The 15,052-nt window shown below is 36.3% G+C and overlaps 1 protein-coding gene across 1 annotated transcript; it reads left to right on the top strand.

Moving 5' to 3' along the window:
* Positions 1-3,855: 3,855 nt before the first annotated feature.
* On the top strand, positions 3,856-15,031 carry cry-dash (cryptochrome DASH). The gene is made up of 14 exons (XM_059326464.1): positions 3,856-4,063; positions 5,159-5,331; positions 5,671-5,764; positions 5,850-5,980; positions 6,095-6,243; positions 8,433-8,521; positions 8,651-8,724; positions 8,818-8,907; positions 9,036-9,115; positions 9,200-9,259; positions 9,383-9,540; positions 12,833-12,952; positions 13,157-13,333; positions 14,486-15,031. The coding sequence occupies exons 1-14, from the start codon at positions 4,001-4,003 to the stop codon at positions 14,591-14,593; spliced, it is 1,566 nt and encodes a 521-aa protein (XP_059182447.1). The 5' UTR covers positions 3,856-4,000; the 3' UTR covers positions 14,594-15,031.
* The last annotated feature ends 21 nt before the right edge of the window (positions 15,032-15,052 follow it).

Genomic DNA, 15,052 nt, shown 5'->3' with positions numbered 1-15,052 from the left:
TTACATACACTAACATTATTATGCCTTGAAACAATTTGGGAAAGCCCAGATGATGCTGTCATGTCTTTGGAAGCTTCTGATAGGTTTATTGACAACATTTGAGTTAATTCGAGACACACCTGTGGATGTATTTTAAGGCACACCTGAAACACACTGCTTCTTTGTGTAACATCATGGGAAAGTCAAAAGAAATCAATCAAGATACCAGGAAGAGAATTGTGGACTTGCACAAGTCTGGTTCATCCTTGGGTGCAATTTCCAGATGCCTGAAGGTGCCACATTCATCTGTTCAAATAATTATACCCAAGTATTAACACCATGGGAATGTCCAGCCATCATACTGCTCAGGAAGGAGACGGGTTCTGTGTCCCAGAGATGAACGTGCTTTGGTCCAAAATGTGCATATCAACCCAAGAACAAAAGCAAAAGACCTTGTGAAGATGCTGGCTGAAGCTGGTAAGAGTGTGTCATTATCCACAGTGAAACGAGTCCTGAGACATGGGCTGAAAGGCCACTCTGCCAGGAAGAAGCCATTACTCCAAAAGAAACATAAAAAAGACAGATTACAGTTTTGTCAGACCAAAAATTAAGGTCTTTGTCCCTGTGTGCATTTGCAAACTGTAATCTGTCATTTTTATGTTTCTTTTGGAGTAATGGCTTCTTCCTGGCAGAGTGGCCTTTCAGCCCATGTCTCAGGACTCGTTTCACTCTGGATAATGACACACTCTTACCAGCTTCAGCCAGCATCTTCACAAGGTCTTTTGCTTTTGTTCTTGGGTTGATATGCACATTTTGGACCAAAGCACGTTCATCTCTGGGACACAGAACCCGTCTCCTTCCTGAGCAGTATGATGGCTAGACATTCCCATGGTGTTTATACTTGGGTATAATTATTTGAACAGATGAATGTGGTACCTTCAGGCATCTGGAAATTGCACCCAAGGATGAACCAGACTTGTGCAGGTCCACAATTATCTTCCTGATATTTTGGTTGATTTCTTTTGACTTTCCCATGATGTTACACAAAGAAGCAGTGTGTTTCAGGTGTGCCATAAAATACATCCACAGGTGTGTCTCGAATTAACTCTAATGTTGTCAATAAACCTATCAGAAGCTTCCAAAGACATGACAGCATCATCTGGGCTTTCCCAAATTGTTTCAAGGCATAATAATGTTAGTGTATGTAAACTTCTGACTTTGAAGAAAGTAATAAAAAATTGTCTAAAAAAATCCTTCTCTCATTATTCTGGCATTTAGCAAATAGAAATAATTTTGGTAATCCTAACGGACCTAAAACAGGAAAAGTGATTGTCTGATTTCATGTCAGACAGTGAGAAAAAAAGCATATGTGTCTTTTTATATAGTGTATGTAAACTTCTGGTTTCAACTGTATTAGTACTTTTACATTTATTTTTCTTTCTTTCTTTTTTTATTTATATTTTTTTATTTTTTATTATTTCTTTAAAATTTTTTATTTATTTGTTTATTTTTTTATTAAAAAAATATTTTTATTTATTTTTATCTTATTATTATTTATTATTATTATTTTTTCTGCGTTTCTGCGCATGCGCGGCCTTTCCGGCTCCTGCGCATGCGTGGCCCCGCTGTGCTTCCGCGCATGCGCGGCCTTTTTCGCTTCCGCGCATGCGCGGCCCTGCTGCGCTTCTGCACATGCGCTACCTTTTTTCGCCTCTGCGCATGTGCGGCCTTTCTGCGCTACTGCGCATGCGTGGCTTTTTTTTCGCTTCTGCGCATGCGCGGCTTTTTCCGTTTCTGTGCATGCGCGGTTTTCGGCGCATGCGCATTGTCCAGACAGGCCACGCATGCGCAGAAGCGAAAAAGGCCGCGCATGCGCAGAAGCGCAGAAAGGCCGCGCATGCGCAGAAACGCAGAAAAAATAATAATTACAAAATAATAATAAAATAAATAAATAAAAAATTATAAATAAATAAAAATAAATAATAATAATAATAATAATAAAATAGAATAAAAAATATACATATATTAAAAAATTAAAATGAATTAATTAATTAATTAAAAAAATACAATAAATAATAATAATAATAACAAAATAATAAAAAATAAATTAATTAAAAATTGAAAATTAAAAAAATAAAAAAATAAAAAATAAAGAAAAATAAAATAAAGAAAAAAAATTAATGTAAAAAAAAAGTAAAATGACAGTGACAGAGGGACATGAGCGTGTCATAAAAATGGCATGGGATGTGTCATGAACATTAATGACACTTGTCTTTTATACATTTCCTGTTCTGTCTGTAACATTGCATCATATTGCTGTGTTTCTTTAACATGTCTCTCTTGAGAATGAGATCTTCTCTCTCTCAGATTGAAGGTCATATCATCATATGTTAGTGGCCGAGCTGCCCTGTGAGAACCACATCTCTCAAAAGCAAAAAAATGCATTTAAAATCTTGCTAAAGTAAAAATAGGTAACAATTATCAGAAAAGTGTAGTTTAAGTACTTCAAGGGGAAACTAAAATCCCTAAAAAGTACATTTAAAAGTAAAGTCCTGCATTGAAAATGTAAACCCAAAAAATTAAAAATGATTCAAAATAATTTAGAAAGTTACTTCAATGTCTATCAAAGCAGCTGCCAATTATATTCTGACAATCTGCTAATGGATAGATAGATTTAACGTTTCAGCTGTACTTGAGAACAGTTGGGTAAATATTCATTATAAATGCTTATACTTTTTATGCAAAAATCTTAATTTGTGAAGTAAAGTAAAGTAAAGTAGTAGCGAACATTTGTACAGTACAGTAACTTAGTAAATGTTCTTCATTACATTCCACAATACAAACGTTTGCATACAGGAAGTTAGGGGAGCTATTGTAGAAAGTGGACTGAATTATCTGGAGTGCATTTTGAGGACAAATTGGTAGAAATACTGATAACTGCTGAGCTGGAATTGTATATTCAGCGCCAGGGGTGTAAAAAAATATCGATATACTTGAGTAACATGATACTATCTTTCTAAACACTGTGGATTTTTAATTAATAGCTTAAATGCAACGACTTGATGTTCCAGTGGCTGTGAAAAATGCAAATGCAGATCTCACTGTTCTGTTTGCATAAAAGATTTTATGCATATCGTAGCACTGTAAAAATAATCGCCTAAGTCATTTTTTGTCAATTTTTTTTTTTTTTGCCTAAATCGTCTCCTCATGACGCCGGCCACCTATGGTAAAATCACCCACATCCTCAGTTGATCAGATCATGTGATTTTACCCCTTTAACATCATCACTTCTTTGAAAATTTGCCACATTCATAGGCATCAGATAAGAACCCAGCGAAGAAGAGCTAGAGGGAGATTGTTTAGTTATCAGTTTAGTTTATCAGTGTTTTATTGTTGACACTAATATTGGTAACACTTTACTCTAAGGTGTCTACATAAGAGTGACATGAGCGTGTCATAAACATGACATGGGATGTGTCATGAACATTAATGACACTTTGAAGTAACATTAATGCTCATGATACTTGTCATGTTTCTGACAGGCTTGTGTGACTCTTATGTAGACACCTTCAAAATAAAGTGTTACCATATCTTGCTTAAGTCACAAAGGCATGTTCAAAAAAATGCCTAAGTCATTTATTTCTCTTAAATTACATGATTTACACACAGTGTTATTATGCCAATAGCCATCCTTTGTTACATCCTTTTTGAGTGATCAATAAATCAATAAATGTCATATGTTACACTTTTGGTGAAGTTTTTTGTGTTTCCTGCAAAACTTGAAAAAATGACTTAGAAGATTATTTTAACAGAGTGACTATTTGTAGATGTATTGCTTGTGGCAGCTGCCAGCAGCTTACAAAACCGACGTTTTGTAACGTCGTATCTGAAAACGTGAGGGACTCCGACTCACTGTGCAGGAGCAGCAAGCAGAGACCACAGACCGGGAGACGCTGCTCTGTGTTACGGAGCACTGTCGGTGTTTTTCTTTACTGTCGCTGCTGTATTAAAAACTACTAGTATGTCTAAGTCCCGTACAATCATATGTTTACTAAGAAACGACTTGCGTCTTCATGACAACGAGGTAAGATTATGAATATGCTACGAGTCCATATAGTTAAGAAATTCGTCGTTATTCAACTTCAGAGCACATATTTAACCAACATATACACGTATCTGTTTCATGCCATGTGCCTGACGTGTAATATTTGCTTTGTTACAATAATTACGAGAACATTTTGAGCATATTATGTAGCATGTTTGCCACTAGCATCAAGCTACTTTTGTTTCGCCAACAGCAGCAGCAACAATGATACTTCCGGCTTGTATTCCTTGAGAATAAAAGCCTCTTCAAAGTGAAATGACCAGAAAATTGGAATGACAATCTGCGCAAATTATATAATAATTATAAAAATTATATAATAATATTCGCCCTGCGCTGTCTTTTATCCCTACCTACTATATCGCCTCAGTTAGCCATCAACGTGTCCGACTTCTGATTATGTATTTCAAAATAAAAGGGGGCATTCTACAAATATAGAAAAGTAAAATTTAACCCAAAATCTGCAGAAACTATGTGTCCAAATTTGATTAATGACCTATATAGTATCAACGCGTTGTAATTTATGTCTAATTTTATTTTATTTTTTATTTTATTTTAGCGTTTTATGTAGTATCTTTAACGTTGTGTGCCCCTTGCATCAAGCTACTTTTGTTTCGCTGTCAGCAACAACAATGGTACTTCCGATTTGAAAGCCTCTTCACAGAACATTTGAAGTAATCGCAGGAAGTAAACAAATTTTATTTTAAAATATTCTCCTTGAGCTGCCTTTTATTCCTGCCTTGTACTTTTATGTCTAGCTCTGTAAAAACAAAAACTGTACCCCCCTAAGTCAACCATCAACATGTATGACTTCTGGTTATAGATTTCAAAATAAAATATTTTTAAAACTTGAATTTACCAAATATAGAAAGGTCAAATGTGTTTGCTTACTTTGCATGTCAAATTATGTGTTTCCCTACTAAGTGGCATGGTGATTACCATAGAAGTACACTTCAGTGGCCATATTTGTAGTTCCAAAACAGTTTGCTAATAGAATCAAATGCACCATTGTTGCTGTAATCAAGCTATGATTACTTTTTCTAAGAGGTGTTGGTACTTTGTGCTTTTTACATGCAGCTTTTCCACTGGGCTCAATGTAATGCAGAGCACATTGTCCCACTGTACTGCTTCGACCCCAGACATTATGTGGGAACATACAACTACAACCTGCCAAAGACTGGGCCTTTCCGCCTGCGATTCTTACTGGAGAGCATCAGGGACCTCAGAAACACATTAGTCAACAAAGGCAGGTAAATAAAAACGATGTTTGTTGATTGGTCCATATGACCTTAATTTATCTGTCTTCTACTGTTTTACATTCTCCACGGTTCAGCTCTGACTCTGCCTCATGTAATTGTTACTCATACTTGTGTTGAGCTTTCTAGGCTTTATTTATACAGATGCTACAGGATCAGGGCACAGCTGAGCTTATAGATGGTTGTGTTTATGTTAACATGGCAGCTGGCCACATCATCTCTTCAGGTCAGACAGTAGGAAGTCCCTAGCTTTCTACTCAGGATGCAGCTTGTCTGGCATGGTGTTTACAGGAACTTTTTTGTGTTTGTTCTATGTGTGTGTGTGTGTGACAGCAACCTCCTGGTGAGACGGGGTAAGCCAGAGGAGGTAGTTGCAGACCTCATCAAGCAGCTGGGCTCAGTCAGCACCGTGGCTTTCCATGAAGAGGTAAACACTCTTATTGTGATCTTCTTGACTTTATATCATCGTCTGGGGATTTTTACTGTTTTTCTTTCATGCATTTATGTTCCAGGTAACTTCGGAAGAACTGAATGTCGAGAAACAAGTAAAGGATGTCTGTGCACGGATGAAGGTCAAAGTTCAAACCTGCTGGGGGTCGACACTGTATCACAGAGATGATCTTCCATTTCCCCACATGTCCAGGTGGGAGAAGATACGGCATCCTTAACTTCCTGTTATTTATCGGGGCAATTTAAAGAGAGATGTTGAGTAAGAAACCCTTAGAATATCTTGTAACATTTCCTTTGGTTTTGTCAGGCTGCCTGATGTGTACACACAGTTCAGGAAGGCAGTGGAGACCCAGAGCAGGGTGAGGCCTCTGTTCCCAACACCTGAGCAACTGAAGCCTCTCCCCCGGGGGCTGGAGGAAGGAGCCATTCCTACAGCAGAGGACCTGGAGCAGACAGGTGAAGGATCCTAATTTGTTGTTTGCACAAATAGGGTTGTCATGATACTAAAATTTTCAACTCGATACCGATACTCAGGAAAATATGCGATACTCGATACCATTTTCGATACCACAAGGATAAAAACAAAGACCCCAAAATTTAACAGAAATATTTTTATTAACAAGAAAAATGCAACAGAAACAGAACCACAGGTTAAATATTTATAATAAAAAACAATTGTGCAAAAAGAAACTGCAACTATGATAACAAGCTTCAGATACTCGATACTTTTGAAAATGAGTATCGTATCCGGATACAACGTTTAAGTATCGATACTTTTTTGAGTATCGATACTTTTGACAACCCTAGGGTCAAATTGAACACGATAAGCAGATAATCATTATAACCATATTTTCCCCCCTTTTCTTTATTTCTCATGCAGATTACAATCTAAATGATATTTGTATATTTTTTGCATGAATATAAACAGTTCTAAAATGCACTGCAGCTGTTTCAAGGGATGTCACAATACCAGAAATTTAGCAGTGGGAAGAACCAGTGAAATTCCACAATTCTCGGTATCACAGTTAAAAACAAAATCAAGCCAATCAATCCTATTCCATTCCTCCTGACCTCCAGAAACTATATGAAATGACTGAATGACGATGAACTCTGCAGGTCATCCAGAATTCATAGAACCATAGTTACATCTGTAACTCCTGTTGTATTTAATCCTTCCTGACTGCCAGAAGTCATTGTCCTCCAGGTATTTCATACCAACTCTGGCCATCAGAGAGAATTGATAGAACCTTAGTTACGCTCATAACTCTCGTTCTTTTGTCCTCCTCTTTTTGTTTCTCTATTCTTTTTTTACCCAGTGCAGAGCAGAGAGAAAGTTACAGTCCACTAACTTGTTGCTTTCGTTCCCAATATTAGTTGCTCTGTTTCAACAACGTTTGGCTGAAAAAACATGTGTGCATCGCAGGCTGAAATTCAGTCATGTTGATCTGTCTGGATTAAAGGGTTCCCTACGGTCCCTGCTGAACTGTAGAAAAAAATAGTAAAATCATATTTTTAAAATTTAGGCTTCAATCTATCCTTCCCTTCTTAAACTGCAGGTTGTCTAAGCTTTGAGGGAACTAATAATACAAATAATAATATGTTTATTTAGTATAACACCTTTCACAGAAAGAAGTGCTTCACTCCATTTTTTTTTTATTAGGAGAAAATAATTTTCCAGTCATGCTTTTTAATGTCCAGCCTCCAGGAGCCAGCCGCAAAGCAGAAGGGTCAATGCAAAGTATCAAGAGAGTAAAGTAAAAAAATAAGTAAATAAAACAAACAATAATTTTTCCCCACATGCTGTAATGTATAAAAAGACAAGTATAAGTGATTCTTTACACAGCATTTATATAAGAATAATTCTGTCCTGAGCTTTTTCAATCAATCAGTCAATCAGACTTTATTTATTTTTCATACAAGAGAGATGCAACACAAAGCGCTTTACATAAAAAGGAGAAAATAATAATAATAAAAAGATAACGAAACATAGAAACAAACACCCTCCATCCCAACCACCTTCATGCCGCCCATCCTATTAAAAACAAAGCACAGAGGAACTGAAGAAGCGCCATCTCAACATGGAGCAGTGAGGAAACACTGGAGGCAGGTTAGAAATAAATTAGATAAAGAATAAAGTAAGATAAAATAAAATAAGATATATATATATATATATATATATATATATATATATATATATAATAGAAAATAAAAAAGTAAAAGTCAATAATGACGATGGAAAGTATATATATATATTTTTCCTCCATATAAGCAGCTGAACACTAACCGTGATCATTACAAGCTTTTTCCACCGTATCACCAAATTTCTCTACATTTATTTTATGCGCTTATTAAATTGACTTTTGTATAAATGTCTGTTCACGCTGCTGGCAATAAGGAAACACAAATTGCTTGTTTTATGCAGTGCCTCTTTTATGTAAATCCACGCTGCTGCTACTTTCAGAATTCAATAGGCAGACTGCTGAGCACAGATTCCTTCACTAACTGCTAGCAGCAGCAGACTGGCTCAATTTCCATGTATATGATGAATCTTTTTACGATTCTGTGTCTTAATGCACATCAGGGAGTGTTTAATGTTTATGAAATCAGTTGGATGCTGAAGTGCTTGTCTTGTTTTATTCTTATAGAGCCTGTGGCTGATCCTCGCTCAGCCTTCCCCTGCAGTGGTGGTGAAAGTCAGGTTCTGGCCAGACTCAAACACTATTTCTGGGACACTGTGAGTACAACTTCCATTACAAACAGGCAATAGATGCTGCTGATGAAATGGGAAAAAAATCCCTCATATGTTGATGCGTTTTCTCCTATTGACCTTAGGTGTAATACATATATGTTTTCTGTTTTATAGGATGCAGTTGCAACTTACAAGGAGACTCGTAATGGCTTGATTGGTGTGGATTATTCCACTAAATTTGCACCTTGGTGAGTGTTATTGTATCATTTCCTCTGCTGCTGACCAGAGTTTAATGTTCCTATAAATATATCTCTTAACGGTGCTCCTCTGGCGCTCTGCAGGCTGGCGATGGGTTGCATTTCCCCCAGGTATATTTATCATCAGATCCAGCAGTATGAGAGGGAGAGGACAGCCAATCAGAGCACATACTGGTGAGTGTGGAGTTAGAAAAGGCTGGAAGATGAGCGAGATACAAAACAATTTAAATAAAATCTATTGTATAAAAAGCTTTATTGAGTCACAAATAATCCAAACTTCTCTTCACTGTTGTCTTTTTTAGGGTAATTTTTGAACTTTTGTGGAGAGATTACTTCAGGTTTGTAGCCGTGAAGTTTGGAAACAGACTGTTTCAGATCAAAGGTAAGAAGGTTTTCAACTCATTTTCAATCATTTCATTCATTAATAAACTATTGATTAATTACATGGTTTTTTTTTAAATCTCAGGACTTCAAGACAAATCTGTTCCATGGAAAAAGGACATGAAGCTTTTCAATGCATGGAAAGGTTTGCACCATTTTAAAAATAATTTTCTCTCAAAATGTTCTTTCAAACAATTAGTGTCTTTCAAAGAGCTGCATTGAGAGTGTATAGAGTGAAGCTGAAAATATGAATCCTTTGTAAATACAGAGGGACGAACAGGAGTGCCCTTTGTGGATGCCAACATGAGAGAGCTGGCAATGACGGGCTTCATGTCCAACAGGGGGCGGCAAAATGTTGCCAGCTTCCTAACAAAAGACCTCGGCCTCGACTGGAGGATGGGAGCTGAATGGTTTGAATACCTTCTGGTAAGTCGGTTTGAACACTCTAAACCCCAAGTAGTTTGGGGTCATTTATTTTTCTTCTCCTGTTAGATTGTAATCACTGTGTCTCTCTTTTTCACTGCAAACATAAGCCCTGCACCTCTGAGGAGAAAGCTCAATAAAAAAAATCAGAAGAATAGAAACTCAAAACTGTCTTTTGTGCAGAAAAAGACAGTTATCATGCCATTCATTTTTAGAATTTGATTTATTTGATATCTTTTTTGAGAAAAATAGAAATAAACCAAAAAAGGAATCTATTTAAAGATCAATTTTCCTAACAAAAAGCATAAAGCTACAGAGGGGAACACGCCAAGGATGTTGCCTGTCCCCTCTCCTCTTTGCCTTATACATTGAACCTTTGGCGCAGGCTATAAGACAGAGTGAGGAAATAAAGGGAATACATATTAAAGAACAAAAACATGTAATAAGTCTGTTTGCAGACGACGTAATAATATATTTAGAAAGACCCGATACAAGTCTAACACATTTGATGAAACTTATAAGTATATTTGGAGACCACTCAGGATATAAAATAAACGTGAACAAAACACAGATTCTGGCTTTTAATTATACCCCTTCCCAGGAAATTACAAGAGCTTATAAATGGAAATGGAACTCAGAACACATAAAATATCTTGGGGTTACCCTAACAAAACAGATAAGCCATCTTCAGAAGATAAATTATGATCAGATTCATACACAAATTAAGAGGGATATTGAAAGATGGTCGACTATATCACTTGACTTTAGTTCAAGAATTGACATTATTAAAATTAACATCTTTCCTAGGCTGTTGTATTTCTTCCAATCCCTCCCTGTCAAGATACCGTTAGAAAGATTTAAAATTTGGGACAAGATGATATCGAGGTTCATTTGGGGTGGTAAAAAAACCAAGAATAAAATATAGCACGCTACAAATGGCTAAGAACCGGGGGGGTATGGCACTCCCAAATTTAAAAGATTATTATGAGGCAGCACAACTTGGACCAATAGTTAAGTGGTGTGACAAGCACTATAACTCCAAGTGGAAGGAGATTGAGATGAGGGTAACTAATATACCAGTACAATCCCTTTTGGGCAACATTACATTAATAAAAACATTAAAAGACTCAATAGATCCAATAACCTCCCACACACTGACTATCTGGGCTGATTTCATAAAACGGCTAGATTAGAACAGGAAGTGAGATTGTTGAGCTGGATTGCGTATGACGAAAGATTCAAGCCAAACTTGAATGACATGACATTCAGAAATTGGGAGAGGAAGGGAATCACTGCCATGTGCACAATATTAAAGAATGGAAACATAATGTCTTTTCAGGACCTTAGGGAAACATATGGGTTAAAAAATGATGATTTTTTTAGGTACTTACAGCTTAGGGATTTTTTCATAAAGGAAATAGGGAGCTCAAAAATATTAAATGGAGTGATAGATGTACTAATGCGAGTGTATAATGGGTCAAAAATCAAGGTGGTATCTGTACTATATCAAAACCTTAGAGATTGTACGGATGCTTCAGCTGATTACATTAGGGCTAGATGGGAGAAGGAGCTGGGCATCGACATCACCCCTGAGGAATGGCTTGATATGTGTGAAACACCACACTTGACTACAAGTTCACAAACGTGGAGGGAATTTGGGTGGAAAAATTTAACCCGTTTCTTTATCACACCCAAGATTAAAAGTCGACAAAGTGCGACAGAACAACTATGTTGGCGGGCATGTGGGAGCAAAGAGGCTAACCATGCACATATTTTCTGGATGTGCCCCAGGCTGCGCTCCTTTTGGGATGGTGTCGGTGCCATAATTAAAGATATATTGGGGTATGAAATACCAAATGAAAGTAAAATTATGTATCTTGGAAATGTAACTGAAAGTGTAACTGGTAATGATAGTTATATAGTCAAGATACTGCTGATTGCGACCAAGAAGACAATAACAAGGAACTGGTACAAGACTGAATCTCCTACCATAGAACAATGGCTAGGGATTGTAAGAGAAATATACTGTATGGAAAAAATGACCTACCAACTTCGACTGAAGGAAGATGTTTCTATTTCAAAGTGGAAAAAATGGGTGTTGTATGACATAACGAAAGACATGTGAACTGTAAACTGTATGAATCTGATTTTGTAGAATATGGATACCCGCAGCCATGAATGTTGATACTGTTTTATTAATGTTAAGTGTTTTTTCTTTTGCTGTGTATGTCTCTTGTGTACATGAAAAAAAACAAAACCTAATAAACATTACAGTTTAAAAAAAAAAAGATAAATTTTCCAAATGCCAACAAGTAGGGGAATCCACATGCTACAGCTATTACAACTTCTACTTACAGCCTCTCTCTGCTCTGTAAACAGTCTGCAGGTGAATCAAAATTCTACTGAATTTTTGTCATGTGACTGTTGGCCTCAGCCAAGTCGTTGATGGCATCCTAGCTGCATTGAGAATCGCAAAATGTTATGTTTTTTGGACATGGTTAGTGTAAACGGTTTATTTTTGCCCAAATTTTAAACGAGACATGTAGAATACATTTTTTAAAAATGAAAATCCCTATTTTTTGGCTTAGATTCTCTCCATCTCATCTGATGGAAGCATTCAACATGATTCGTTCATAGGCTGAAACTCTGACAATATTTTCTCTTTTTATAGTTTCCTAATATGATAAATGGTATTAAAAGACAACATGCCTCTCAAGCCCGCCAGCAGTTTGTGGGCTTTACATTAATTATGAAATGGATAGATTTCATTATTGTGGTAGATTATTGTGGAATAATTCATTTTTTAAGTACTTAGCTTAGGACTTGAGCCCTATTTTATTTTTATGGATAGATGATGATAATATTGAATGTATTGAATTAAGAATGATTGAAGCCACTTTACAAAATTTCTCTACTTAGGAAAAACTCTCATACTTTACTTGAGTATATCCAGTCTGCTCAATTACATTGTTGTAACATTGTATCTTTTGCTCCTCTACATTTATCATACAGCTGTAGTTACTAAAACTTGTTACTTTGCAGATGAATATTTCACCCACAAAATATATGAACAGGAAAAGTAAAATAACAGCATATAAAGTACACATCAATGCACCTTAATACACTCTCAATTGTGCCATTTTGTATAAAGAGAGTTTTGAAGTATAAGTACATTTTGTTGAAAAAATATTTTAAAAGTAAGTACATTTAGATACTTCAGTATTAATAGTTAAAATTAAGTAAATGATCTGAGTCATTCTTCCTAACCATCATTAATTAAAAATTTCCTCCAAAGATTGACCACGATGTCTGCAGCAACTATGGCAACTGGCTGTACAGTGCTGGTATAGGAAACGACCCCAGAGAGAACAGGAAGTTCAACATGATCAAGCAAGGCCTCGACTACGATAACAATGTAGGTTTGAGAAGATGCATGAATAGTTTGACTTCCCGTTGACATGACTCTGCAGCTTATCAGTGTTTCCACCACAACACAAAATGTCTGAGTCACACTTTTGTGTTTCATTACAAATGTGAGGAAAGCTGGACCTTTTAGTCACTGATGGAGTTATTCCTTTCCTTTTTCCTTTCCCTTCCTATTCCTTTTTTTTTTATCCAGGGTGACTATGTGCGGCAGTGGGTGCCTGAGCTGCAGGGGATCAGGGGAGCTGACGTGCACACGCCCTGGACACTCAGCACCGCGTCGCTGTCACATGCTCATGTGTCCCTCGGTGAGACCTACCCCGCCCCCATCATCGTGGCCCCGGAATGGAGCAGACACGTTAACAAGAAACCGGTTAGTGTTTGAGAAAAAGGGAAGTGGATAGTATGATCAGGTGCTGCTGCTGGGGTAGCTATTTTTATCCTTTATGCCTGCAAACAAAAGTTGTAGAAGTAAGTACCTCTACTCACGTACTGCACTTACTGTACATAGAATTTGTTTTTTAGGTTTTTTACTTTGTATCTCCGCTCCACCACAGTTCAGTGGGATATATTGAACTTTTTTTTTTTTAAAACATGTGCTTATTAGATTTTGTTTGCAGATTAACGCTAGTCAAACAAGACATTATTACATGCAACAAAGCAAACTTTTTCTCCCTATTCTCCCTCCCATCCCCTCTTCCCCTCACCAAATAAGTATAAGAAAAACATGGTAAACCTATAAAAAAAAAAGATGAAAATAAATAAATAAAATAAAAAAAAAAAAAAAAAATAATAATATATATATATATATATATAGATAGATATATACATATCTATATATATATACATAAAAAATAAAGAAAAAACAACAACAAAATGTATATATATATACACACATTATATATTGACCTTTTTACTCCACTTCAATTATGTGACATATGATACATGAGATATATTTACTTTAGTTCAAGATTTTACCCACAGCAAAATGATTAGCCTATAAAATACAACATGTTGTTGTTGTCGTTAAATATTAACCAGTGGTTCCCTGATTTGCAAAACAAGAAGTGTCTGATTGGATTTATGAGTCATTAGAAGTTCCTCCAAACAGACACTTCCCCTCTAAACTTCTCAAATGTTTAATTTTAATGATTGTTCAATGGCCACAGAGGTTATAACCCCTCTGATGTATCTTGTGATCATTTGAAAGGATCTCTTAAATTTGACCTATATACTGACCTAAACTTATAATGTCATATATAATCTGTCACTCACATGAGCCAAACAAGTACTTTTACTTTTGATACTTAAAGTTACTTATGCAGATAATACTTTACGTTTACTAAATTAGACTTTTGAATACAGGACTTAACAAGGAAGGGGGGATTATTTGTACAATTACTGAGGTGAATGATCTTCTTCCACGACTAGCAAACAATACTAGTTTTAACTTTAAAGAAGCATTATTGCCTCACTGTCTTCTTTCACACCATCACAGTGAATGTTTGATTCCTTTTATTTCCAGAGTGGTGCAGGGCCCTCACCAAGAGGAAAGAAAGGCTCATCTCACACTCCCAAACAACATCGGGACAGAGGCATAGATTTCTATTTCTCCAGAAGTAAAAACCTGTGATCTTCCTTGAAAACAAACACTGAACATGTGGACATGTGCTCAGACAGAGGGAGCAGCAGTGATGCAAACATGGACTTTTGCTCTCAAATCTGTGTCACGCATTGTTGTGTTGATTGAGGAAAGTCTGATGAGAATTTGAGGAAATGCTGCTTCCTTCTCACACTTATATTTTATATTGTTTGATCTACACGTACCAATCAGTTCCTGAGAAAAAATACCTCGTAAAACACTTTTATGGTGACGTTTCCTGTTAGCCTGCAGCAGCAGTGAAAGCCACACTGCGGTTTTTGTTCTGATGCAGTGGATCAACTGTTGATGTTTTTGAGCAGATTGTTTTTCTTGCTTTTTTCTTATATCTGTTTGATTAAACTTTTTTTTGGTTGTATTCCTTTTCAGAGGTTGTCTATTTATTACAAAGTAAAATTGCCAAATTAACAAGATTTTGTCATTTTATTTTTT

Source organism: Centropristis striata, chromosome 23, assembly GCF_030273125.1.
Source record: "Centropristis striata isolate RG_2023a ecotype Rhode Island chromosome 23, C.striata_1.0, whole genome shotgun sequence".
NCBI lineage: Eukaryota > Metazoa > Chordata > Actinopteri > Perciformes > Serranidae > Centropristis > Centropristis striata.
The sequence above is the reverse complement of the archived record's forward strand: the minus strand, read 5'-3'. Positions and strand labels throughout refer to the sequence as shown.